Genomic DNA, 27859 nt, shown 5'->3' on the forward strand with positions numbered 1-27859 from the left:
ATGTGCCTATCGGCAGGCCACTGAAAAGGCAAAGCCCCCCTCATCCCGGAAAGGGTGCACACCTATTACATGCTCCAGGCACGCGCCATAATAACACGGGCTGCATTCAAAGGATGTATCTCCTCAGGATTCACTTAACCAGGATTCACTTAACCCAGTTTTCTGGGTTTTGCCCAGCATATGGAGCCCTCCTCTAACGCCAAGGATTGGGGTGAGGTAGGCTGGTCTGTAGTCCAGCCTGTCAAGCAAACATCCCTTAATTGGAAGGCGCAGCTGCTCCCTTCGGCAATTTCTCCTCCGCCTGAGCCGGGAAGGGGCTGAAACGCCGCTTGGTCGCGGCGAAGGTGCCGCAGGAACCACCGCTTTTTCCAAGCGGGAATCCTCCAGGGATGCGGGAATACCATTTCCATCACCCCCAGGCAGGGGTAGCCGGTGCCCGGGCAAGGCGCACATTCAATAGCCCGGTTCTGCGCCTCCTATTCCCTGCATCCACGCGCCCTTCAGTTCTGCAAAATTTTGCAGCCTGTTTTCGCGGCTGGGCTTGCTTTTTACCGCTCGCTTCCTGGCTTGCCGTTGCTTTATATTTTCTGGTTTTTAATCCCCTTCAGGCGGCCTCGTTTTTTTGTTTTTTTTTTAAAAAAAGCTCAAAAAAAAAGGGGGGGGGACTCTGCTCTGGAAGGTGGGGGGGAGAGAGAACTACAATTCCCAGCAGAGACTTGAATTTGGCCTCTTCAGTACCCCAGCACGTGATTGGCTGAAGCGAGCGCGCTGGGGAGCCGAGAAGGGGCGTGATTGGTTGAGCGGGGGAAATGGGTGTGGCAGCGCGCGAGCGCCCCCGTCCCAGGACGGAGGCGGGGCGCAGCCTGGGAGTTCCAAGAGCGAGAATTGTGCGGAGGCGGCTCTCGGTCCCGCGTTTGCAAATGCAGGTAAGGAAAGGCAGCGCGTCAAGGGGAGGGGGCGAGAAAGGGTTTGGGGGAAGGATTCCCAACCTTTGCAAAAAAAATAAGGGGAGGGGGGCTTTTCTCTTCTCTGCTTGAGCCGCCCCTCCTTTTTTTTTTTGTTTTTTTGTTTTTGCAAAATAGACCTAGAGAAGAAAAAGAAGTCGCCGCGCTTTGCATCGCCCTGTGCATGGGGCACATCGGGTGGGGTGGCGGAGCAAAACAGCATAGAATCAGAAAAGGAGAATGATGTCTTCTAAAATGGCGGAGAGGGGTTTAAAAAAAATTAAAGGGGGGGGGGGAAAAGTCAGATTTTCATAGTTCGCGAATGAGCCTCATTTTTCGTGTGCATTTTGAATTATAGCTAAGGAAGAACTGCGGGCGAAGATGCCTCGCAAGGGCCTGTTCTCCCGCTTTAATTTATTTACCTTTTAAAACAGACTGGGACATCCACTCTTTGCTGGTGCTGAAGCTGGATCTAAGGCTCAGAGCTTCCTGATTTTACATGCCGACGCCCCAGATGCATCCTCTGAGCGCATCTCGGTTGCTGGCTGCACCGTTTTAAAAAAAAAAGGACTGATACAGTTCCTTGTTGACGCTGCCGTGCTGTAAAAGCTCATCTCCAGGCATGGATCTTCCTTTCATGTTTACATCCGTGCAAGTTTCAACGCTGCCCTCTCTTTATAACTTGCGGTGCTAGAAAGAGGAAGGCTTAACCATGAGTTTAGGTCAGTGTTGTCCAAACTTGGCAGCTTTAAGATGAGTGGACTTCAACTCCCAGAATTCCCCAGCCCGCATGGCTGGCTGGAGAATTCTGGGAGTTGAAGTCCACTCATCTTAAAGCGGCCAAGTTTGGACAACACTGGTTTAGGTGGACGCGAGCCAGCTTCTTCAGTCGCCTCACAGGTATTTTTGCCTACGGATGGCAGCATTATATGCATAGATAAAAGATCTGCAACTTCGTCAAAAGTATTGCTGCAGTAGAGTGCACAAACAAACATTGAAGGCTTTTGGGTGCATCGAGCTAAACGCATCACTCCCTCTTAAGTTCTTAAAAATTATGCACCATGTCTTCTTGCACTCCCTTGTTATCTGCGCCTCTTTCTTCCCTTGCTTTCCTCTTAGTATTTTGACTGTAAGTTCTTGAGACAATAACCTGCCCGCTTTGTCTTACCGAAATCTTTAGGTTTTCTGCTTGTGCTTCGAACCTATAGGTATGCCTGCTCACATTTACGTTAACATTCCTTTAGTTTGCACCCTAATACATTGGCAGCCTTGAATAATTAGTCGGGGCCATTGTAAGAGCCAAAGGGACTCATTTATGCATGATTTATGGGTCAAATGTTTTAGGCTGGCACTTTAGGGGTGGGTAGAAATGGGCTGCCCTACTTCACCCTGTAAATGAGAATTGCCACTTTCAGACAGTTCCTCAGCCAGAAAACTGGCACTTAATGGAGAAAGCCCCCCATCCATTTGGCTTCTGAACTTTTACCATTCTGCTTGCAGGGGCAGCTTTTAATGTTGGGGGAATTTCAAAGAAGTATCTCTCATTGCATACTCAAGGGCGTCCCTCCATTGTCCCACCTTCCCATGCTGGATGCATTGGCACCCCTGAGGAAGGAGGGGACAAGTGACACAATATGCCTTGGGATATCACAACCCAGGTTTTGTCATTTTGGTGTTGTCAAAGTTAGAAGTGGACGCCTGCGGCTGGATGTAGAAATACACACTTCTAAGCATGGTTCTCGCCTTTGCCTGGTCAGCAAAACCAAACAATGACAAATTGAAAATGTACTGTAAAATACCATGAATATGATACATGATGGGAGGGCAGACAGAACAGACTTTTGCTCTGAATCGCCGCAGGGTGGAACTGAAAGACGAACCTTGCTGAGAAGATGATGTGGTTGAAGTATTGGGAGAACCTTCCTGATATTAAGATTGTACATATGGATGGGGCATGATGGTAGCTTTGAGAGATGGTTAGGGGTATTTTAGCAAAAGCTGGATAGATATTCTGTGAAAACTGCTTTCCCCCTTTCTTTATCAATTCTCCATTGAGAAGCGGGTTGGCTAGATCAGTGCTTTCCAGTCTTGGCAACTTCCAGAAGTATAACTTCAATTCCCAGGACTCTCAGCAATGGTCATGCTAGCAGGAGAATTCTGGCAGTTGAAGTTCACCCATCTGGAAGATGTCAAGGTTGGAAAACATTGGAACAGGTGATCTCCATGTTCTCCCCCACCTTTACGTTTTGTATGCCAGTGTTCACACAACGCTACTACCCATGCCTAACATAACCAAGGCTTACTCTATGCATGGTTTATTCAACCCATTTTTCTGGGTTTGCATGATAAACTGAAACATTAACATCAACATTATGACATGGGTTGGAGACAGACGACACAGTGAACTAAACATATCCAGAAACTAATCAAGGTTAACACAAATCAGATTTAGCGTGTTGTGGAAATGCAGTCTGTGGAGCCCATATAGTTCCATCTTCCAGTCACAGCAGCAGACATTTAGTCCTTGGGTTTCACGGAAACCAGTGTACTTGTCAACCTATTGTAAAGGTTGGGGAATGTACTACTTGCTATGCCTTTCTTTATAGCTGGACTGATCAGCTGGACAAAACCTATTCCAGTGACAGTGGTGGTGAAAATGATGTGACTCAAAGTTCCTAAAGTTTGGATCATGCCAGGTTGGGAAAGCTGCAAAGTAAATTCCAAAGTAAATTCCCTTTCCTTAAAAAACAAGAGCAAAACAGTTTGCTGTTGCCTTATATTGAGCAGTTATGGGTGTTTACAGTGGTGCTTAAAAGTTTGTGAAACCTTTTGAATTTTCAGTATTTCTGCATAAATATGACCTAAAACGTGATCTGTTCTCCACACAAGTCCTAAAACTAGGTAAAGAGAACCCAATTAAACAAATGAGTCAAAAACATTATACTTGTTCATTGATTCATTGAGGATAATGATGTTCTTGTCCCCCTTCAGTCATAGAAACTCTCAGAGCTTCTTCTCAGCCATTTTCTTCTCAGTCCAACAGCCAGAATGGTATCATGGTGAAGGTGCTAGATCAGGAGTGGAGAGACCCAAGTTCTAGTCCCCTCTCAGCCATGGAAGCTCCTTTGCGGAGACTGGCTCTTGGTCCAAGACCGAGGATAGGGTAAGGAATGAAGGTGCTAGACTGGGAGTGGGGAGACCCAGGTTCTAGTCTCCCCTCAGTCACAAAAACTCCCTGGGAGATTTTGGTCCAGTCCCTCCTCTCAACCCAGTTTACTTCTCAGGGTTGCACTTGAAGAAGAACTTAGGAGAAGACAGCAGTGTGTGTGCCCCCTTGAGCTCCTTTACCAAAAGTGAGATATAAATCAAATGAATAAATGAATTCAGGAGCCCATCCCGTTTGCTTACATTGAGCCTATCCATAAGCTTGTCGGTCACATGCATCGCTAAAAATACAAGATGCCTGAGATCTTGTGTTTTCACCGATGCACGTGACTGACAAGCTTACGTTGCAGCATCGCCCCAGGCCAATGCAAGACTTTTTTCTGGAGAGGCTGGTTTCCCAGTTGCAGTGATTTTGGAGCCACTGAAGGAGCCCTTTGTGTTCTTTGCAGAGCCCGGTGACCTTTGATGATGTGGCTGTGTATTTCACGAGAGAGCAGTGGGCTCTGCTGGATCCAAATCAACGAGCTTTGTACAAGGAGGTCATGGTTGAAAATTACGGGAGCCTGGCCTTGTTGGGTAAGAACAGCCCCTCTTCCTTTGATAGACGTTGAGCCTCATTGCTAGCTAAGCCACGAGGGATTTACCCTGAATGGTGGCTTATACATTCTTGTAATGAATACATCAACATCAAAATCTCCTTTCTTCCGTTCCTTCAACCAGCCTTTTGATCACTTGGAAAATGGGTGTGTTTCCCTAATCCAGTCCCACTGTTTGAGGTAAAGGGTTCAAAGTGATTAACTTGTTTCTTTGTTTTGTTCTCAACAACTGACTGAAGTGAGGCTTAAGAGATTTGTGGGGTTCTTAAGACCTGGAAGTGTGCTTAGCTTCCTACACTTTGCCTTCAGGAAAGTTGTAGAGACCTCTTTAGCCAGATCTTCATAGCTAATTACTTAGGTTTCAGCTGCCATTTATGTATGTTTATTCTGGATTCTAATTGTTGTATAGTAGTGTGTATGTGTGTGTTGAGTGTGCATATATGTATGCCTGTGTATGCAGTTGTCTTTCTTTTATATATATTCATATATTTATATGCAAAAGTTTATATATGTAGACACACGCACGCGCACGCACACACATATCTATAAAGAAATGTCATTTATTTCACTATTTTTATATACAGGTAGTCCTTGCATACTGACCACTCATTCAGCGACCGTTTAAAGTTATGACGGCCCAAAAAAAGAGATTTACGACCGATCCTCACAGCATCCCCACATGATCGCAATTTAGGTGCTTGGCAACTAGCATGCATTTACAACAATTGCAGTGTCAAGCAGTCACGTGATTGCCATTTGTGACCTTCACAGCTGGCTTTCAACAAGCAAAGTCAATGGAGAAGCCAGCAGGAAGTCGCAGGTCGCAATCACATGATGTTGTACTTAACAACTACAGGTGATTTGCTTCATGACTGCAGCTGGAATTGATGAATTGACGTAAGTTGGGTGTGGTCACATGGCATTTCACTTTATGACCGTGTTGCTTAGTGGCAGAGTTGCCAGTCCCAATTGCGATCAGTAAGTGAGGACTACCTGTACAGACCCAGTTGTGAGACTCTGGTGGTGCACAGCAAAGAAAACTCAGAAACCAGAGAACATGATTTTCCAACCCCAATATGAACCTAATCAGAAGCTAACCTAGGAGTTGCTCACAATCGCTTGAAGGGTTGAAGTCTTCCCCTAGATGGTAAATGTGTTTTAATGTCATATTTTGCATGTGGTTTTATAATTTTATTATTTGTAATATTGTTAGCCGCCCAGAGTCATGTGTTTGAGATGGGTGGCCATATAAATCCAACAGGTAGATAGTCTGTCTGTCTGTCTTTTTAGAATGACAGGATCTTTGAATGGTGTATCAAAAGGAGAGGGATTTTAAAAAATGAGTGGGGATCAGAAAAAAAAAACCTATTTAATTGCAACGCATCTAACTGAAATCAGTTAAATACCATTAATATGGTAACTCACCATGTAGTCAATCATTGTATTCTTCTGTCATACTACAAATTCCAATTTGCTGGCAATTTAAACATTTTTTTTAGCTGCCGCGAAAGATGGTGGCTCAGACCATGCATTTAAAGACCTAGTTCTTCAGAGAAAATCCTGTTATTCCAGAAAAATGCTGCAACTTTTGGAATGCAAGAAGGCATCCAGTGTACATATACAGTCAGGTCCAGAAATATTGGGACATCGACACAATTCTAACATCTTTGGCTCTATACACCACCACAATGGATTTGGAATGAAACAAACCCAATGTGCGTTAACTGCAGACTGTCAGCTTTAATTTGAGGGTATGTACATCCAACTCAGGTGAACGGTGTAGGAATTACAACAGTTTGCATATGTGCCTCCCGCTTGGTAAGGGACCAAAAGTAATGGGACAATTGGCTTCTCAGCTGTTCCATGGCCAGGTGTGTGATATCCCCTCAGTACCCCAATTACAATGTGCAGATAAAAGGCCCAGAGTTCATTTCAAGTGTGCTATTTGCATGTGGAATCTGTTGCTGTCAACTCTCAAGATGAGATCCAAAGAGCTGTCACTATCAGTGAAGCAAGCCATCATGAGGCTGAAGAAACAAAACAAACCCATCAGAGAGATAGCAAGAACATTAGGCATGGCCAAAACAACTGTTTGGAACATTCTCAAAAAGAAGGAACGCACCGGTGAGCTCAGCAACACCAAAAGACCCGGGAGACAATGGAAAACAACTGTGGTGGATGACCGAAGAATTCGTTCCCTGGTGAAGAAAACACCCTTCACAACAGTTGGCCAGATCAAGAACACTCTCAGGTGTATGTGTGTCAAAGTCAACAATCAAAAGAAGACTTCACCGGAGTGAATACAGAGGGTTCACCACAAGATGTAAACCATTGGTGAGCCTCAAAAACAGGAAGGCCAGATTAGAGTTTGCCAAACGACATCTAAAAAAGCCTTCACAGTTCTGGAACAACATCCTATGGACAGATGAGACCAAGATCAACTTATACCAGAGTGATGGGAAGAGAAGAGTATGGAGAAGGAAAGGAACTGCTCATGATCCTAAGCATACCACCTCATCAGTGAAGCATGGTGGTGGTAGTGTCATGGCGTGGACATGTATGGCTGCCAATGGAACTGGTTCTCTTGTATTTATTGATGATGTGACTGCTGACAAAAGGAGCAGGATGAATTCTGCAGTGTTTCGGGCAATATTATCTGCTCACATTCAGCCAAATGCTGCAGAACTCATTGGACGGCGCTTCACAGTACAGATGGACAATGACCCAAAGCATACTGCAAAAGCAACCAAAGAGTTTTTAAGGGACAGAAGTGGAATGTTATGCAATGGCCAAGTCAATCACCTGACCTGAATCCCATTGAGCATGCATTTCACTTGCTGAAGACAAAACTGAAGGGAAAATGCCCCAAGAACAAGCAGGAACTGAAGACAGTTGCAGTAGAGGCCTGGCAGAGCATCACCAGGGATGAAACCCAGCGTCTGGTGATGTCTATGCGTTCCAGACTTCAGGCTGTGATTGACTGCAACGGATTTGCAACCAAGTATTAAAAAGGGAAAGTTTGATGTATGATTATTATTCTGTCCCATTACTTTTGGTCCCTTAACAAGTGGGAGGCACATATGCAAACTGTTGTAATTCCTACACTGTTCACCTGAGTTGGATGTACATACCCTCAAATTAAAGCTGACAGTCTGCAGTTAAGACACATTGTGTTTGTTTCATTCCAAATCCATTGTGGTGGTGTATAGAGCCAAAGATGTTAGAATTGTGTCGATGTCCCAATATTTCTGGACCTGACTGTACATGTCTAGGCCTCTTGCATACAACAATGAATCCAGGATTGATCTCAGTTTTTGACTATCAAGGAAAATTTAATTATTGATCAGTTTGTGTCTTATCCCGGTTGAAAAAGTAACAAAACAAGAACAACATGAGTAACGAATAAGCAGAATATAAAGCAAATATAGACTGAGCAAAAGTAGTTGGATTTTGAAACTAGGCCACGGTCTACATATGGCCAGTTTCCACATATATATTCTTTAAAAGAGCTTCTCTAAATTCATAAAAAATAAAATGATCCAGAGCCATATAACTGATTGGAACTTCTTTGTTTTAAGGCAATACGTCTACATGTTTGAACAAGCAGTATGGTGGGGAGGCATCTGTGGTCTTCCAGGAGCATTTGGCTAGGCATTGTGGGAAGCAGGAGGAACCACCATCTTCCAAAAAAACTGCATCCCTCCTAATGATGTTACCTTCTCCTCCTTTTCTGTGAAGGATCTCCAGTTCCAAAGCCTGGTCTTGTCTCTCTCCTAGAACAAGGGGAGGACCCGTGTGTTCCAGATTCTCAGATCTTTGATGGAAAAAAGATGTTTGATGCCAGCTCAGGTGAGACATTGGGTCTTGCAAATCCTTTACTATCTGGTATTTTTAGCTGCTTTTAAATGAACCTCTTCTAGAGTGATCTACCAGTGTTTACTCAAATAGCGGTATATCATTAAAACAATTTGGCTTTGCCAAATTATAACGAGTAACGGAGGGGAGAGGGGGCTTGAAAGTTACAGCAAAGTGTGACTAGAAAGAGTCCTTGGGTGATTTTCCCTTCATGCAGTCTCATGCCTCTCACACTGAGGTTGATTGATAGGAGGGGCTACTCTGATGACCTCTTTAGGTCATCATTAGAAAGACAGTATGAGTTAGAAGATTATGGCAGAGACCTCTAAAGACTTTCCCTCTTCCAAAAATAGGGAGGACGAGATCACATGATAAATCCTCATGTGTGCATTAAAAAGAAGTGGGTGACTGAGAAAGTATTTCAGTGGTTCAGGCCGTTAATGTTCAGTTCAGCTTCCATTGCTCTGTTGGAATATTTTGGGAGGTTCATTCTCAAATGATTTCTGTTGTTGTTTATCTTTCCCTGGTTCCTGAAGACAACCCTTGGAAAAAGCACTTGTGCACCGTCTGTGGGAAGCGTTTTACTCAGAAACCAAACCTGACCAGACATCTGAGAATCCACACGGGGGAGAAACCATATAAATGTTTGGAATGTGGCAAATGCTTTGGTTGCCATTCACACCTCATGAGCCACCAGATTGTGCACACGGGAGAGAAACCCTACAAATGCTTGGTGTGTGATAAATACTTTGGCCGCAAAGCGCATCTCGCCAGACACCAAGGAATCTACGCTGGGGAAACGCCCTACAAGTGTTTGGAATGTGGGAAGCATTTTGCCTGCCAGTCGCAACTTGTGATCCACCGGAGATACCACACAGGAGAGAAGCCTTATAAATGCTTGGAGTGTGAGAAATGTTTTGCTGACCCCTCAGCCCTGGTGAGCCATAAGAGAATCCATGCGGTTGAGAGATCTCACAAGTGCTTGGAGTGTGGAAAGAGCTTTGTCCAGCAGTCGCATCTTCTGAAACATCAGAGGGTCCACACAGGAGAAAAACCATATCAGTGTCCAGAATGTGGGAAATGTTTTGCCGATCGCTCTGTCTTCGCAAAGCACCAAAGAGTCCACACAGGAGAGAGACCTTATAAATGTTTGGAGTGTGGAAAAACATTTGCACGGCAAGAGCATCTCGGGAGCCACCGAAGAGTTCACACAGGGGAGAAGCCATATAAATGCTTGGTGTGTGGGAAATCTTTTGCCCGACAGTCCCACGTGGTGAGCCACCAAAGAGTCCACACAGGGGAGAAACCTTGTAAGTGCTTGGAGTGTGGGAAGTGTTTTTCAGAGCGCTCCACTTTTGTAAGGCACCAGAGGACTCACACGGGAGAGAAGCCTTACCGATGCTTAGATTGCGGGAAGTGCTTCGGTTCCCCTTCGCATCTCACGAGGCACCATCGGCGCCACACGGGGGAGAAGCCCCACCGATGCCTGGAGTGTGGGAAAGCCTTTGCCGACCGCTCAGCCTTTGTGAAGCACCAGCGTGTCCACACGGGGGAGAAACCCTATAAATGTGCAGAGTGTGGGAGATCCTTTGCTAACCGGACACACCTTGTAACCCATCAGCGTGTCCACACAGGGGAGAAACCATATGCCTGCTTGGAGTGTGGCAAAAAATTTAGTGCAAATAGAAGCCTTATTCACCACCAAAGGCAACATATAGGTGAGCTCTGCTTTTTTGTTGGTTCTCATAGACATACGTGCTTATTCAGCATTAAAGAATATCTAGATTAGGCGTTTCTAATTATTTTATATATTTATTCCTTTTATATTCTGCCTTTCTTCCATTTCTGGAAGGGGTAGCCACATCTCTGTTACATCAAAGCAGCGTTGCTGATCTGAAAAGCAGGGTGTGGCACCCTGATGCCCTCCAGATATTTTGGATTATGGTTGCCACACTCTTGTGTTGGTCAGGGTGGTAGACATGGCTGGAATTTTATTTGTATAATTATTGTTATTAGATTGGGTTATATTACACTGCGCTTTTGCCTGGGAGCTCAGGCCCTTACTCTTCCTTCCTCAGCAGCTTTCTTGGAAGCCAGTCAAAGTAGAATGGAGATAGGTTGTACCTAAATCCGTCCTCCAGTTTTCTGTGTTTCTGTACTGCCCATGGAGTTCCTCCCTCCTTTTACTGATTGATGAACATGGAATTCCTCACTTTGGCTCTTACGTGAGCTGCCAGAATACCTCAGTACATTAATAGTTTCATGTCCTGACTTTTGCAGCAGAGTCACACAGCATCTGTGGCTGAGAATTCTGAAAATTGATTTCTACACACACCTCAAATGTTGGCATGAAACTTAGTTTTTCTTTGTCAGAGAATAGTGGGATAGGAAAAAGCGGCTGGTGTGGTATGGCAGTAAAGTGACAGATCAAGACAGAGGAGAATTGAGTCACAGCTGGTCCCCAGGTTTGTTGGGTGACTCTGGACCCATGACTCTCTCTAAGCCAAATCATTCTTCAGGCTTATTGTGAGCTTAAAATGGGTAGGTAGTAAAAGCGTAGGAAGGAATCTTGTCCTGTTCAGTGTGACCCAGACTCTTTTAGAGAACAGGCAGGACAAGATGGCTGCAGGCCCTCCAGAGGGGTGTTTGGGTTTCTTTGTAGATAAAATAGTCTCTAGTCTTTTGCTTCCAGGTGGGCAAAGCCCAGTGGGATGAGCACAATAACATATTCTGTTATGATCTGGGATTCTTTTGAGCTTGTGGACTCAGAGAAAATACATAGGATTCTTTACATCTTGAGCTATGCTGTTGGTGAGCTACATGTTAGCCCTTCCTGGCACCTTCAGTTGACCAGGAAGGTTTATATGTCTGGATTCAAGAGCTGATAAATGCTTCTCTAAGGGTGTGTGTCATGTTGCCACCCTTGAAAGGGGCAGTGTGCATCCTCTCTTGAAGAAGCCAGCCCTTGATGCAGCTGTTTTTGACAACCGTCTCCTTGTCTCCAATCTTCCCTTTTTGTGAAAGGTTATTGAGATGTTGGGGGTTTAGCTGCAGCAGATCTTAGAAGTAAAGGATTACCTGGGTCCCTTTTAATCAGAATTCAGGTATGGACATGGGCCAGAACAGGTATTGGTCCCTCTGATGGATAACTTTCCTTGAGACCTTGATGCAGGAAGTATGCCCCTCCTTGTTCTATTTGAACTCTTGGTGCCATTCAGTACCATCAGTCATGGTGTCCTTCTACATTATATGCAAGGGGTGTTGTATTATTGTGGTTCCACTCCTCTCTGAGGAAGTAGTTCCAGTTGGGAGTCATAGAGGATGAGCAATTAAGCTCTTGGTTGTTCCACTGTGGGATTCCTCAAGGTTCATTCCTCTCTGCTGTGTTGTTTAACATCTGTATACAACTGCTCAGAGAGATCTGGTTTGGGTGAGGTGTCATCAATATGTTGATGACATGCAGTTGTACATCTTTCTGCTAAGTTGAGCCAGAAATGCTACCTGACACCAGAACTGGTGTCTGGAGGCTGTTAGGGTCCAAATGGGGAGAAGTAAATATAGATTAAGGCCAGTAAGATGAAGTTGCTGTTTTCCATAAACATCTGGGCTATCCAGCAAGAGTAGCTATAGTAGTTATTCTGCACTCCTCCTGAAAAAGTTGGCTTGTGAGCTGGGGGTTTTGCTGGGCTTGCGACTCCTGCTTGGAAGCATGCTGGCTGGGGAATGCTGGGAGTTTATTTATTTATTTAAATTTATTAAATAAATATTGAAGGCCACACATCTTGAAATTGCTGAGGTTGAGAAACACTGTTTGATGACATACTGGATATAAATTCTGGAAATTAAAGTCCCACACTTGTAGAAGCCACCAAGTTGGAGAAAACTTTTGGACTTTTTGGGAGAAGGCAATAACATTTATTTTTCTGTTCACTAAAAAAAAAGGAAGAAGAAAACCCTCATATTCTTCAGTATTCTTGTTTTGGTTTGGCCAGTTTGCATTTCTCGACAGATCAGCAATGCACTCTCTGAGCTGATGATTAGAATAAACAGTGCGAGATACCAGGGCTGTGGAATCAGAGTCATAGTCGGAAGCAATTCTTGGGTTACTGGAGTTGGACAAAATGTACTGACTCCTGACTCCTAATAAATTTAAATTGTATCTAATATAAATAATATATTACAATTTCCTTTTTCGTAGATAATAATTTGATTAACCTATTTTTTTCAGGATATATTTCGATTTTAATGCCTTGTATGTTGTGTTTTTGCAATTAATATAGGAAATATATAATTAGTATATTTATAACTTATTTCCTATATCGATATATAATTAAAGGAGTCGGAGGTACCATGAATAAAGGAGTCGGAGTCGAAGGTTTTATGTGCTGACTCCACAGGCCTGCGAGATACATTACAAGAATATTTATACATGGGGCAGACTTCTGCGAACTCCATTCTCTTTCAGCTTTTGTTTCTTTTTCCTAGAGATCATTAATATTCCCCCCTTCCCTTTGACAAAGATCTCAATCACTGTTTCTGAATTTGTTTCTTATCACAGTGTACCCTCTGGCCCAGTGTGTGGAAAACATTTTGTTGACAAATCAAGCTTTGTGCGAAGAGGGAGAAACTGCACAGGAAAACAAACTCTACGAATGGCTTGCATCTGGGAAATGGCTCACAGTCCAAGAATCCTTGGCACAGAACGAAGGGGTCCATGTTGAAAGAGAAAGTTTGGTGATGCCTTGAAAGGGGCCGTTCACTTGAAAACAAACAAACAAAAACATTGGCTACAAGAATTGGGTAGCCACAACGGCAGGTTGTAGCAATACTGAGGTCCAAAAGTGGTCAGAATAAATGGTGCTAAAGCTGAAATCAACTTTCCAGAAATGCTGAAATGTGAATTTCATTCCAAATATCGCTCTTTGGATGCTGAACGTGAAATTTGACCTCGAGATATGAGTGCTTTAAACTTCCTAGACGGTCTCTCAATGGTGGACTTGTATCAGGAGTCAGCTATAAAATGCCCTAAGCAAACAACTTTGAAATAATCAGATGCTGCTTAAAAGTCAGATATGACTGCACGTCAGCTATGAAATATTGCTAGATAGTACCGTTACATGACTCTGCTCAACTACTACATTCCACTCCCTTCCAGTGATCAGATAATAAACTCTGTTGCATGCCAATTATTACATACTACTAATTTTTTTGCATGTAATTTCAGGACCGTTGCATGGCAAACAGCCATAATACCTTTGCACGTTAGCCAGCAAGTATTACCAAATAGTCATGTTAGTGCATGCCATCTGTCAGTCATATTTATATACGGCAGCTATGAAACACTTCCAAGCAACAACTCTGAGATGACATTGGGCTTCAGAAACTGACTTTTCATATTTAATATATGGCCACAAACCTTCCAAATAATGTTATTTGTAAGGACAAATTGCTTCCATCTCTAGATGGTTTTCTGTGATATATTTTTACTCTGTACAGCAGAGATGGGCAACTTTCTCACAGTTTTGTGAGGGAGGACACTTGATACAAAAGCAATGCTTCATGTTAATGAATAAAGCTGGCAGGCAGGACTGGAGGATTTTTTAAAAGGTTTTATCTGTTTTAGATGTTTAAGTTGTGTGTGTTTTCCCATCTTCATTTAAAGGAAAACATGCCACTGGGTTTCAATAACTCTGCTGCTGAATTTCAACATGGTGGTCCATGTTGAGGGCTGCAAGAAACAGATGCAGGGCCCAGATGTAGGGCTGAGCCTTTGGTTGCCAGTGTCTGATGTCCATTGTTGAGATTTCTCATCTCCTCACCCAGCAGGTGCACACACAAGATTTAGGAGACTATACAGTGCTAGTTTGTACCCCCTATTCCTTCCCAAAATGGAAAGCTGGAAAAGTTTCAACAAAAGACAAAGAGAATGCTTGGAGGTTGAAGCAACTTCCCAGCAAGATGAGGTAACAATTTGGGGAGGGGGAGTGTTGGCTTAGACATCTGAGAACAGAATATAATATAATTCAGAGGTCTTCAAAATATATTAAGCTTGATATGTTCTGGATTTAGAACAACTGATTTGAGAATTCCACATTTGGGACAATACACAATCCAAAGCTTTATCCCAAGTCTTGAACAAAATGGGCCAATTCATTCCACTCTTTCTGCCCCAGAGAAGACTGAGAACTCAAAATGAGCCCTTTGTCCCTTGTATTTTGTCCTAAGACCACAAAAGTAGACAGAGTAGTAGTCCTTGCCAACAAGAGGCTTATTTTGAATTTGAGTGTCAGAACCCACTAAATATTTTTCATTTTGTGTGCACCCCCCCCCCCAATGCATTTAAGTATAGTTTGGAGAAAGTGGATTTTCCCCTCCCTTTCATAATGCTAGAAGCTGAACTCATCCAAAGAAATTGAATTGGGGGAGATTCAACACAGAGAAAAAGAAGGAGTTTCTGTACAGGTTGCATAGGTCAACTGAGAACTCATCACAAGATAATAATGATGGCCACCAAGCTGGGTGTGTTTAAGCAGGATTCAGTGAAACCATAGAGGTGCCTATGGGTTTCAGTCATAAGAAATAATTTGCAGCACTGGTCACACCATTTCATTCCTCACTGTCCAGTTCTCTGTCTTCCCTCATTAGTCCCATCATAGCACGGTCAATGAGCACAGTCTTTAATTGATTGGGGATGTATCATTTTAGGATTACCTTCCCTATAAAATGTTTGTAATTCTGCTCATCTTAGAGTTCCCCATGTTTGCTGATATATTATTGTCCTAATGAGTAGTGCTGTTTGGGGTTCTGTTATATATGCTGTTAGTATATATCAGCCTTCCCCAAAATGACATTGAAGTCCAACCCATCTGAAGGGCATCAGGGTGGGGGAAAGTCTGGTGAATGTGGCAGTAATGATGGCTGAATATGGCCTATATCAGATATTGGTACGATTTTCCTGCGCTGCTTGTAAACTTTCTGAAGGTATCTAGCCAGCAATGGCAAAAAGTAGGATGCTGGATAATGGGACTCTTGATTTTGAGCCTGCAAGATGTTACTGAGGATACAACATCCATTGGATGTTAGTTGGTTAGAAGAGGTTCAAATTAAGGCAACAAAGATGAAAGAGACTTGAGGACCTGTCCTATGAGGACAGGCTAAAGGAACACTATGTTCGGTCTGGAGAAGACTGAGGGAAGATGTGATATCAGTTTTCAGATACAGAAAAGGAAGGTGGTCAGGAACTATTTTCCACTGCCATAGAAACTAGGACCAGAAATAAAAGGTACAAGTTGCAGCTATCTAAATTTATCAGGAAAAACTCCCTGATGGTAAGATTTGTACAACATTGGAACAGTCTACTTATGGTTCTCAATTTCTGGAGGACAGACACCTCTCGAAAGATGGATTGATTTTCCAGCGTGTTGCAGAGGGTTGGAGTAGGTGATTTGTGTGGACCATTCCAACTCCACAGTTCAGTGATTCTAAGCATTTGGATGTTTGTGAGCAGCAGAACAGCAGCTAGAAGAATCCTGACCATGAGAATTTAGAATGAGAAATTATCCGTGCAAACCATCTGAACATCTGAAGCTGCCTTGTATGGAGTTGGACCATTCATCTATCAATGTGATGGAATGGAATTATGAAGGCCAGGCTCAAGGAGATAAACATTTTCTTAGCTCGCCAGAACCACGTGGGAGGAACAAGAGGATGAGACTGGCACCTCCCTGAGGAATTCACACTGTTGTGGCTGGAGGACTTTGGGAACTGGGGTTTGAGTCTGGGAAGATTGATGTCAGGCCTAGCCCAAGGAACTCCTAGAGACAATGCCAATTCAGTCCAGCTATGTTTATTAGTTACAACCTCTAGCAAGAATCTTCCCAGACTCAAACCCCAGTTCCCAAAGTCCTCCAGCCACAACAGTGTGAATTCCTCAGGGAGGTGCCAGTCTCATCCTCTTGTTCCTCCCACGCGGTTCTGGCGAGCTAAGAAAATGTTTATCTCTCTGAGCCTGGCCTTCATAATTCCATTCCATCACAATCAAGGACATTAAAAGGAATGCTGAGGCCTTGAATCCATTCTTCCCCTCCGCCAAAGGCATTCACAAGAGATGGCTTTTCAGCTGCAAACATCATTGAAGGGGACCCCCATCACCTATCCAGATAATTAGTTCCATGGCTCTAATCTTGAAAAAGGTTTTCCCAACTGTCAAGTCTCTTAGTAATATTCAGCCCTGGAATCTAGAGAGGGGTGTGTTTTAGCCCAGCTTATATTAGCAAGTGTGGCTCATTTTGATACCTCTTATCCTCTTTCTAATTTTCTCTTGATTTAGGAAAGGGTTGATTAACTGTTTATGAAATATGAATGGAAGGTCCTGCTGTTCCCCCCCACCCCCCGCATTGTTCTGCAAAAGCCCATTTTCTTCCCAGATCTGGAGAATTCCGCTCCATCAGCACTCCTCTGGAATCTGCTCCTGTAATCTAAATCCATTATTCCATAACCTGCACTGTGGGCTAATAGAGAATACGTGTTGTTCTTTTCTGGATGACATTCAGGTACTTGGAAGAGTCCTGTCATATCTTCTGGTAGTTTTCTCAGTGCTATGCATCCCAATTCCTGCAGTCTCTTTTTTAGGACTTCCTAACCCCAGTTTTGTGCTTGTTCCTGTTTGCCTGAATTCTCCTTCAAGGATGGTGGTCCAAACTGCTGAGACTTTGCCTTCTCAGACTTACCTGCTCTATGATCCTTTTAAGCAGAAAAGCCAGGGATAGAACATGCAAAGCGATACACCATGATCAGCTGTGATCCTTCTTGGGAAATGTCTTTTAATTTTGCAGGGATTTTCAAAGTGCCATTGAATTGGGAACTTCAGCAGAGTTGGTTTTACTCCCTACCACATTTAGTTGCTACCTCTAGATTCCATACAAAACGGTTGGAACCCTCTGTTACATCATGCAGGAGAAGATGGTGGCAATGGACATGGACCTGAACTAGAGGCTGTGTGCATGAGCAAAACAGGAGGAGCTTCAGCTGTGCATCATCCAGATCAAGAACGGAGCCAAAGTCATCTTGACAACCCAGTGGTGTAGTGGTAAAGGTGTTCAGTTAGAAGTGAGCGACCCGATTCAAATTCTCACTTGGCTTTGATGCTCATCAGATAACTGTGATCCAGAAACACATTCTCAGCTTAGATTGGTTTCACAAGGTTAACCTTCAGGTGAAAACAGAGAAGTAGAGAGATCCTCAACCTCACGGAGGAAAAGTACAATATAAATCAGAAGATAAGGAGAGAGACATACCTTTAGCTTTCCAAATATTGTTGAACTTCTAGCTCCAGCCTTCATGGTGAATGATCAGAGGTGCTGGGACTTGCTCTTCAGCAAGTTCTAGAGATCACAGGTTTTCCATCTTCTGATGCTGATAGTTCTATACAAGGGGAGCTACATTAAGTTAGTTATGAAGGCAGCTTGACAGAAGAAGTAACTTTACTCAGATTAAATAGGAAGGTGGGACATAACCAATAAAAAGAAACCAGACTACATGATTAGGGGCTTGATGTTGACTGTTGTTCATTCAGCTAAGAATAATCCTTGGTGTCTTTATGGAAAAGCAAGATCTGTCCCTGAAATGTTGGGCATGCTTGTAGGTGGTGTGTATATTTTAAAATGGGAAATACAGGTATCAGCTGGAATCCTCTAACTCTTGTTTCATTGTGTAACTGAACATTTTCTTTGTTCTTTCATTGTTCCTTCCTGTCTTCGATAAACATATTATTTGGTTTACTTTTACTTATCTCAACATCTACACTGTTTACTTAAAAAAAAAATCTCCATCTTTAGAAATATATAATATTTCAGCACACAATTGAAACATTATGAACACTCAGTCCTCCAATAGCTTTGAGGTCATGTTGGCTGGAGGTTTTGGAAGCTGAGAGGCGATGCATCTGGTGGAGGCCAGGCTGCCTTAACGTTTAAAAAAATATTTTAAAATATTTTCTAATCTCAGATGACCCTTAATCGCAGCAACCTAGATGTCATTAATTCATACTCTCTGACATACATATTTTTAAGTCTTTCATTCATAATTAAACCTACATTGTCGTTTCCCAAATATTCATTAACTCCAGAAGATCATACTATCCTGATTACTATATATTACATATTTCCACTTTCTTCTACTTTCAGACACCCAAAATATTTTTTCTTTCATTTATTAACTCATGCTCTTTGCCATTAACACCTCTCATCTTCCATATGTCACAACCATCACTAGATGGGCAAACTTGGGATCTCGCCGTTTATGGATTTTAAAAATGCATTGATTCCTTTAAGCATTAGTGAATGATGCCTTTCAAAGCTATGAACCCGTATGTGCTTTCCGCACCTAGAATTCAAGTCTACATGCGGAAAATCGAAAGTTTCCTAGACCTCAAAGCCTATCTGATCAATCACCCATCCAGCAGGTCGCAGCAGAGGGCTGGAAGGAGGTGAGCGGGTCAGTCTTTCTGACGAAGAGAACAAACTACCATTCCCAGACTCCTCTAAAGCGTGAGAGCGGAGGGGGGAGGGGACGGGGACTACAATTCCCAGCCTGTCTTGGGACTCCAGGGGGGCACCAACTGGTGCAGGAGAAGGACGTTGAAGAGCCCCCCACTGAAAAGAACTTTGGGCGGAAAAAAACCCGAGCGAGGTGGTCCGAGGCAGCTTGGAAGATCGCGGTCGGTGGTGAGGAGGAAGAGAAAATGGGCAGGGAGGGTCTGGAGATGGGGGGAGGGCGGTGGTCCGGGTCGGGGGGGGGCGTCCTCCTTTGTGTGCCTCGGCTATTGTGGAAGCAGGAGGGGCGGCTGGAGCTTCGCGCTCCTTCTGGAAGAGGGACCGCAAAAGAAGGTAAGGAACGCGGGCACCGTAGGAAAAAGCGCTCAAGGAAGCTCCGAAAAAGACTGGGGTCCGTGGCGGGGGAAAGGACCGGAAGAAAAACCCTTCTTTGAATTGCCAGTCGTAGGGGGGTGGGGGGGAGGGACTATAGCTCCCATCCTGCCCAGCCAGTTTCTAGAGGAGCACCAAGTTGGGAAAGCTGGTCGGTGCAGGTAGAGCCATTGCAGAATAGTTGACTTGGAAGAGGTGGGTGCTCTGTTGCAGGCGGAGAGGGGCATTCCTGAGATAGGACCTCCCCCAGGCAAGTGCAGGAGACAGGTGGGCCTTGTGGCGGAGGGGAGGGATCCCTCCAGAAGGAATGAGACTCTTTGGAGAGAAAGGACTGCCTGCAGCAGCATCAGGTGGCCACCATGGATCCTCAACCAGGGTTGTGCTAGCTTTGGGATTCACCGTGTAACATTTGCTGGCCCAACACCAACTCTTAGCTCTGCCTTAAGTCCAGGCTCCCCAACCAAGTTATCTGAAGTGCTAAACAAGTCCTTGGATTGATTGACTGGAAAGCAGCCAAGTGCTTACTCACAAAGCAACAAGAAAGAGAGACTGACCATATTGGGCAGTTGTCTAATAGGCTGACTAGCAACCCTCCTTAAAACTGTAATAACCATAAATTGCTCCCGGAGCCTCCTGTTAAAAATGATCAGGTTTAATGTGTGACCACAGAGGGCGGGATGATAATGCATGAATGGAAAGATCCACTCTCCATGATCAGGTTGTGTCTGCAGAGGTGAAGGAGCTCAGACATAACAAAGGCTGCAGCTGTCCCATGTAAGGGATGTAGGGTGGAGAACACTTGTCGCTTGAAGAACATCAAGGAGAGGGCGAGGGTTAGGAGCTTAGGCACTGTTACCTCTGGTATTAATCCCTGTCATTCATCTCTCTCATCATTCTTGACTAACCTGGTTCCAGATGACCAACAGGAAACAGAAATCCAGAGAAACAGGAGAATTTTGGGTCCTGACACCATCAAAGGTGCCTTTATATTTCTCATCCCCATCCCGTACCCACTCTCTGTGTCTGGAGAGCCCCGGTTAACAAAATTGACAGCACGCCCCCACATCCATCCCTACTGTGTCCCCTGTCCTTGATGGATGCCCTGTTCCATTTCTACATACCCCTCCCTCCCAATCCAACCATCATCTCAGAAATAACTCACTAAATGATGGTACCTGCTCCTCCACTCCCAACACACATAGAAAGGCTCCAGCCCCAATCATTCACAGTGGGCTTGTCCTGTTTTGGACAATGTTTGTGTGTGAATTGCAAAAATATTGGAAGCTGAGCACAGGATATTTCAGCTGGGGCTGCCATGTAGGATCAGATTGAACCCAAAGCAAGGCTAGAAGAAAGACTCCATAAATGGGGTGGGGAAATGGTAGAGCTAAATACGAGAATTTATCAGAGCTTGGTTTGGTCTGAATGGTACAGGAGAAGTAGGAGCTTCAGAGAATCAACGTATCATCACACTTTCTACACAGAGAGGACAGATTAATTATTTCTAATCCACCCAACAACTGGAGTTAAGGACAAACTTATGATTGGTAGGAAGAGGATTGGATTCTTATATCAAAATAATCTTCCCTTCTGTGTTTTTTTTTTCCTCCTGACGAAGTGTGTTTGTTTGCTCTGTATGACTGAACAAGTATACAAGCAATAATCAATATAAGAATAAATGCCACCTCCTTGCCCACAAAAACCACCTGAAGCATCAGGTGGCCCTTGCAAAGGATTATTTTATGCACTTCTCTTTTAGCCAATTTTCTTCCAAGTTTTCCAACTGCCTTTCAGAAGTGAAACCAGACTGGGAATTCTGGCGTAAGTTTCTGAAAGGAACCAGTCCTGCCTGAGAGTGGTTTCCATTGCAACTTTTCACTTTTCAGATAATGTACACGATTTTTTTCTCACTAGAAATGAAAGGGGGGAAAGTATTTCCAGTTCCAGCTGCCTTTATAGTTGAACTCCTAAAAATAGATGACAGACAGACAGACAGACAGACAGACAGACAGACAGACAGACAGACAGATAGATAGATAGATAGATAGATAGATAGATAGATAGATAGATAGATAGATAGATAGAAAAATTTTCTCCATGATTTTTCCCAAGGTGTTAAAAATCCTGTCTAAAAATATAATCTGATGGATTTTCAAATGCTTTTTTGAAACTGTTCCATCAGCACCCTTCAGATTAGATCATAAACTAGCAAAACCAGCTCTCTATAAAATTATCCCAAGAATGCTTTTTAACTGCCATTTTTCCTTACAGAGACAATTTGTCAGGTAGAAGAATGTTTCAAAATGTGATCTGATGCCAAAGTGGCAATGTTTCCTCTACCACTTGAGAATTCATGGGAGATTTTTTTATCATAGTGGGTGATTTGAATACAAGAATAGGGGGTGATAAGCATAAAATAGCAAAACAGTTGAAACTTGACGGGGGATGAACTTTCCCTTACTTCCCCTTATACAGTGAAGGACTCTAAAGCAAACCTGGCAAGGCTTAAACTTCTAAATTTACTTTGCAAATGGAATTTTCAAATTCTAAATGGCTCTTGCCCTAAAGAATTTTAAAAACTTAAAGCTGATCTCAGCAAACAGTGATGTAGTATTTGTTTATCTTTCTCTGGGCAATACAGGAGAGTTTTACCAATGGTCCTCCTAGGATTTGATAGCGATCTCTTATGCAATTTTTAACCATGTTGGACCTAATTTTCCTTCTGATTCCTGACCAGGTGCTGCCACCTGTTGAGGCTGTAATGTAACTTCAATTAAAAAAATACTGCTCCCTGAAAAATAAAAATAAAAACAGCAGGAAAAAAAAAAAGGATATTCCAGTCTGTCATCCCGCCTGTTTAGTCCTCATCTCTGTTTTTGCTGCCTGTCATTAAAATATGACTAGTAACTAGATTTTGTTTTTGGATGGTCATTACCTTTTGAAGGTAATTTCATGGAGCAGGAGGGAATTCTGCTGAATTCCAATGAACTAGTCCTGCTCAAGGGTGTCCTGATGGAAAGTTGGGGAGGTGGAGCTTCTCTGGGTAAAGAATGTGTTTTTTCTGTTTGAGGGGAATTAGAAGAGTGATGAATCTGTGTTGTTCAGGGTCATCATCTGTCCCCTTGTGGAGGGAAGAGGGAATGGCCTTGAAGGACAGGAGGAAGAGCTGCTACTAAGGCAATGATCAGATAAGAGGGGCCTGAGCCCGGGCCAAGATGTAACGTGAGTAAACATCTCAGATGAGCCCCTCCTTAGTTCACATGATGGTAAAGTGAGGGAGGGGGAAGCACATTTAGACTTGCAAGATTCTGTTTCTATAGCTGTTGCAATAAAAGTAGTTTTGACCTACATGGCATTGGTTTCTTAGTCTGGTCTCTTTTATAGGGCTGACACCCCTGATTTCCCTGCACTGCCCCAACACATCAATGATCCCCTTTCCTCATACGTATTAAAATGATCTATTCCACAATGATCTCCTCTCCCCATACGAATGCCTAGAAAAATACTGGTTCTTCATGTATGCAGAGGAAGTTTCCACATTTATGAGCTAGAAGTACATTGTCACTTGGTGTGTGGCCAGTTAAAAGAAGGGTTAGCTTCTGCTTGAGATGGGAGACTGTGTGGGAACCTTTATGTAGAAATCCTTGCCCTTCTCATGCCCTTATTTAAGGCATCCATTAATCTGTGTCTTAAAAATGGAAATCAAAGTAGACAAGGAACTGGTGGGAAGAGCTTGAAGTAAGATTTTAAAGGGAACTTAAGTGTGACCAAATGTACTATTATCAATATGAACGCTCTTCAAATATTTGAAGCTAGACAGTGTATCACCCCTTAATTTTTTCATGTATCCTCTTACAGCCTGTCCTCATGAGTCTTGGCCTCCAGGGCTCAGCAGCTCTTCTCTGACCACATTCCAACTTGCTGATTTCTTCCATCAACTGAAATACCCAGTAGTGGACACAGTGACCAAGGTGAAATCTGGTCAGAGTAGAATAGTTATTACTATGTGGATCTTCCTGTAGAAGCAACCTTAAATTCCATTTTCCTTTCCTGCTGTCATTTAACACTACTGAATCATATTACTTGGCACATCTGCTAAAATCCTTAGATACTTTTCATATATACTGTCGTTAAGCCCAAGGTTTTCCATTCTCTATTTACGTTTGAGTTTTTTTCTGCCTAAATACTACAGGATTTTATTATGTGTACATTGGTGAAGGAATATTTGCTTACCATTTATTTGTTTATTTTTCACATTTCTATCCCATCGCCATCCAAAGTTTCTTGGCAGCTTTACACAGAATATAAAAAACAAATAAAACACCCACAGTACAAACTTCCATAAAAACAACAGCACGTAAACATAAGAATACAAATAATAAAAATAGAAGTTGATGATGACATGGTAAAAGACTGTCTGAAAAACTTTATCTTTAGAAGCTTCTACAACATCAACAAGGAAGGAGCTAGCCTGATTTCTACTGGGAGGCTATTCTATAACATTGATACTGCCACTGAAAAACAGTGCCTTGTTGCTTCGGCTGCCCAAATTTCACAAAACTATGGGATCAATAATAGTTCCTTTTTGTTTGATCTGATCAGTTGGCCCTATACTGGTTGGAGTGGGTGGTCCCACAGATATGCAGATGCCAAGCCATAAAGGGCTTTATAGGTTAAAACCAGCACTTTAAATTGTATCCAGAATTTAATCCAGGATCTGCAAAACCAGTGTTATATGCTTCCCACAATGGGAGATAAAAAGTTTACCAGCTATAGTATTTTGGACCAATTGTAGGTTCTGATTAGTTTTTAAGGGCAGCCCCAAGCAGAACACATTACAGTAGCCTAGCTTGATGGTGATAAGGGCATGAGTTACTGTAGCTAGGTCTTCCTTTGGTCCAGTTCTTTACTCTGCCAAGTCCATCTTGCTTTTTGTGATCAGCCTGAGAGGTGCCTCTCACTTTCATTCTTAATGTTAGCAATTCTTGCCTTCAAACCTTTGCAAGATTTACTATAATTAACCTGAATATATGTAACTACAGTGATCACACACTGTTTCCCTGTTTACTTCTCTCTGAGTCTTCCTCTTTTTCTTGGACTATCTTGCTTTTTGTCATGATTTTATGCCTTGCCAGGGAGGGGATTTTGTCCTTTGGAAAGCGCTATTTATTGCACAGATCAATACTCTCATGATGCACTTGGCTACAGGTCCCATCATTTTTTCTGAGGAATGATGGAGTGGTAATCTGGAGACTTCCAGATAAGGCTAATGTAAACACTTTGGAAATAATGAAGATGATGCTAAAGAATGTTGTGTTCTGTAATCAACTTCATCAAGACTCTTGTGATTCTTTCCTGCTAAGGTTCTTCCATGGCCAGGTCCGATCTCATCTGTACGGAGGAAAAAAGTGAGATGCTGAGGAATACAGATAATCATCACTCAGAAAAGATGCTGATCTGCACCAGCACAGGTGAGGATCTTGAGGGAGCCAGATGATAATATCTCCAGTGTAGACCATCTGAAACTTTAAGCCAGTACTTTCTTTAAATGAATATGTTTTGGAACATCACAGGTATAATTTCCATGGAATTGTGTGATAGATCTTGTAGACCATCTAATTCAACTCTCTGTTTGATACAAAAACACCAGAGATCTAAACCAGGGTTCCTCAACCTCAGCAACTTTAAGATGGGTGGACTTCAACTCCCAGATAACATCCTTGCTTTAATTTGGGCTATGGATTTGCTGCTTGCATTTCATGATTTATTCCCAGAAACCTAATCTGACTACTTTATTATATTTTTTTTCTCTTCAGGGTATGCCTGTTCAACTTCTAAATGATTAAAAAAACTGATTAAATGATCCATTTTATGCTCCTTTAAGAGAATCATCAATTCAAACAGCTGGTGCTGACTGTCTGGACTATATATTTAGGAACACTCAAATTATTTCAATAATTGGATTTCAGTTAAAGTTCCTATGTACTTGGCTTGATTGTACAAACAGGTTCAGTTAATTTTCCCTCATACCAGAATGATCATCTCATGTTTTAGAGTTTTCTCCCATCTACCTCATACTCTTGGAATTGACTATCCCTTGGATTATATTTGCAGTAGGATCTACTGGTGTTTAAAAAGGCCCTTAAACATTTTTTTTTCAAGTGTTATGAAGTTGGAAGAACCTTATAGGTTTTATGCTCCACTTTTGTGAAACATAAAAGAGGTTTAGGTTTTAAACTATCCCAAAACTTTGTACCAATCTCTCAACTGGGCTCAATTAAAGTTGCAGCACTTAGCTGTTGACTACAAGTCACCATACACTTCTTAATAACTTGTATTCTCTTACATGGCTTCTCACAGTTTATAATATTACTATTTGTTTTTGATTCCAACAGAGGACCCTAATAAAAAGCATCTGTGCCCTATATGTGGAAAATGTTTTACTCAAAAGTCAGGTCTTATCATCCACCAGAGGATCCACACAGGAGAGAAACCTTACAGATGTTCTAAGTGTGAAAAATCTTTTGCTGATCGTTCAACATGTGCAAAACATTTGAGAATTCACACGGGAGAGAAACCCTATAAATGCCCTGAGTGTGGGAAATGTTTTTCCACAAAAGCAGAGGTGGTGATTCACCAGAGAATCCACACGGGAGAGAAACCCTATAAATGTACAGAGTGTGCAAAATGTTTTGCTCAGCATTCCCAACTCAAAAGCCACCAGAGGATTCACACGGGGGAAAAACCCTATCAGTGCTTGGACTGTGGGAAAAATTTTGCTCACCAATCCCCTTTTGTGAACCACCGAAGGTACCACACAGGTGAAAAGCCTTACAAATGCTCCGAGTGTGAGAAGTGTTTTATTCAGCACTCACAACTCGCAAACCACCGGCGAGTCCACACTGGAGAAAAACCATATAAGTGTTGTGAGTGTGGGAAGTGTTTTGCTCAACAGTCTACTTTTGTGAACCATCAAAGAACTCACATAGGAGAAAAGCCTTACAAATGTCCGGAATGTGGGAAACGTTTTTCTCAACAGCCTTATCTTCGGAGGCACCAGAAAGTTCATACAGGTGTGAAACCATACATGTGCTCAGAATGTGGGAGAGGTTTTGTCGGACTCTCTGGACTTAGGAGCCATCAAAGAGTTCATACAGGAGAGAAACCCTACAAATGTGTGGAGTGTGAAAAGTGTTTTGCTGCTCGATCCAGTCTTGTCAGCCACCGGAGACTGCACACGGGAGAGAAACCCTTCCAGTGCCTAGAGTGTGGGAAATGTTTCTCTGACAGCTCCACTTTTGTGAAACATAAAAGAGTTCACTCTGGTGAGAAGCCCTACAGGTGTTCTCAGTGTGGGAAATGTTTTGCTGGACACTCAGCTTATGCACAACACTTGCGAGTCCACACAGGAGATAAACCTTATAAATGCTTGGAGTGTGGGAAGTGTTTTCCATATAGTTCTGACCTTGTGCGACACAAAAGGGTCCACACGGGAGAGAAACCCTACAAATGTTTGGAATGTGGGAAATGTTTTACCAACACCTCAGGTTATGTCAATCACCTCAGAGTCCACACAGGAGAGAAACCATATAAATGTTTGGAGTGTGATAAATGTTTTGCTTATTCTTCAGGATTTACCACCCACCAGAGAATTCACACTGGAGAGAAACCTTATAAATGCTCCAAATGTAAGAGGTGTTTTGCTGACCGTTCAGCCTTTTCTAGACATCTTAAAATTCATGAGCGGGAGAAAAAATAGATGTGGATGAAACCTTCTATGTGCATTTAGTTTGGAAATATGCTTGGACATGAGATTTCTCCATAAGATGAAAGATGTACTTGTATTAGAGTTGGTAAAACAAAATATTCTTTAGGAAGAAAGTATATATATTTGCCAAGAATATAAGTCCATCTTTTTGGCTGATTGACAACACTATTATTTTCATATATTGGACACCGTTCCATGATTTTACTGAAAGAGCATTACATGTTCTAGATTATAAGCATGCCTAGCAACCTTACACCATTGGTTTATTTGGCATAAAATTATTTCCTTAAGAGCAGTCCAGGGGTGCAGAATGCAGTCTTTTCCAGTTGTATCTGAGAAGACCAGGAATTAATTCTGGGTGCCGTGGGTATGAAACAGAGGCACTATCACCAAATTACAGGCCTTCCCTTCATCATGGAAGTACCAGCAGAGTTTTATAAAGTGGGGAGGGAAGGGAAGGGAATGAATATACCACCCAGGCTTTGGAGATTGTTTTAGAAGCTTCAGCTAGTCCAGAACGGTGCATCTATACCTTTGAATGGGCTGATATAGTTGATATCCACCTCCCTCATTAAAAGAAGTGAACTGTTTTCCAGTCTCTTTCTA

The 27859-nt window shown here is 42.8% G+C and overlaps 2 protein-coding genes across 2 annotated transcripts; both read left to right on the forward strand.

The window, feature by feature from the left end:
• Positions 1-831: 831 nt before the first annotated feature.
• On the forward strand, positions 832-14864 carry LOC103049054 (uncharacterized). The gene is made up of 5 exons (XM_007443988.4): positions 832-926; positions 4559-4685; positions 8444-8554; positions 9097-10278; positions 13119-14864. Exons 1-5 carry the CDS (start codon positions 921-923, stop codon positions 13304-13306), a joined length of 1614 nt encoding a protein of 537 aa, XP_007444050.1. The 5' UTR covers positions 832-920; the 3' UTR covers positions 13307-14864.
• Positions 14865-25039: 10175 nt separating this feature from the next.
• LOC112542870 (uncharacterized) lies at positions 25040-27244 on the forward strand. The gene is made up of 3 exons (XM_088134728.1): positions 25040-25058; positions 25941-26295; positions 26632-27244. The coding sequence occupies exons 1-3, from the start codon at positions 25040-25042 to the stop codon at positions 27242-27244; spliced, it is 987 nt and encodes a 328-aa protein (XP_087990854.1).
• The last annotated feature ends 615 nt before the right edge of the window (positions 27245-27859 follow it).

Source organism: Python bivittatus, unplaced genomic scaffold (assembly GCF_059951505.1).
Source record: "Python bivittatus isolate LINGU-HERP-01145 unplaced genomic scaffold, Pbiv_v1 ctg000080_np1212, whole genome shotgun sequence".
In the NCBI taxonomy this organism is placed as follows: Eukaryota; Metazoa; Chordata; class Lepidosauria; order Squamata; family Pythonidae; genus Python; species Python bivittatus.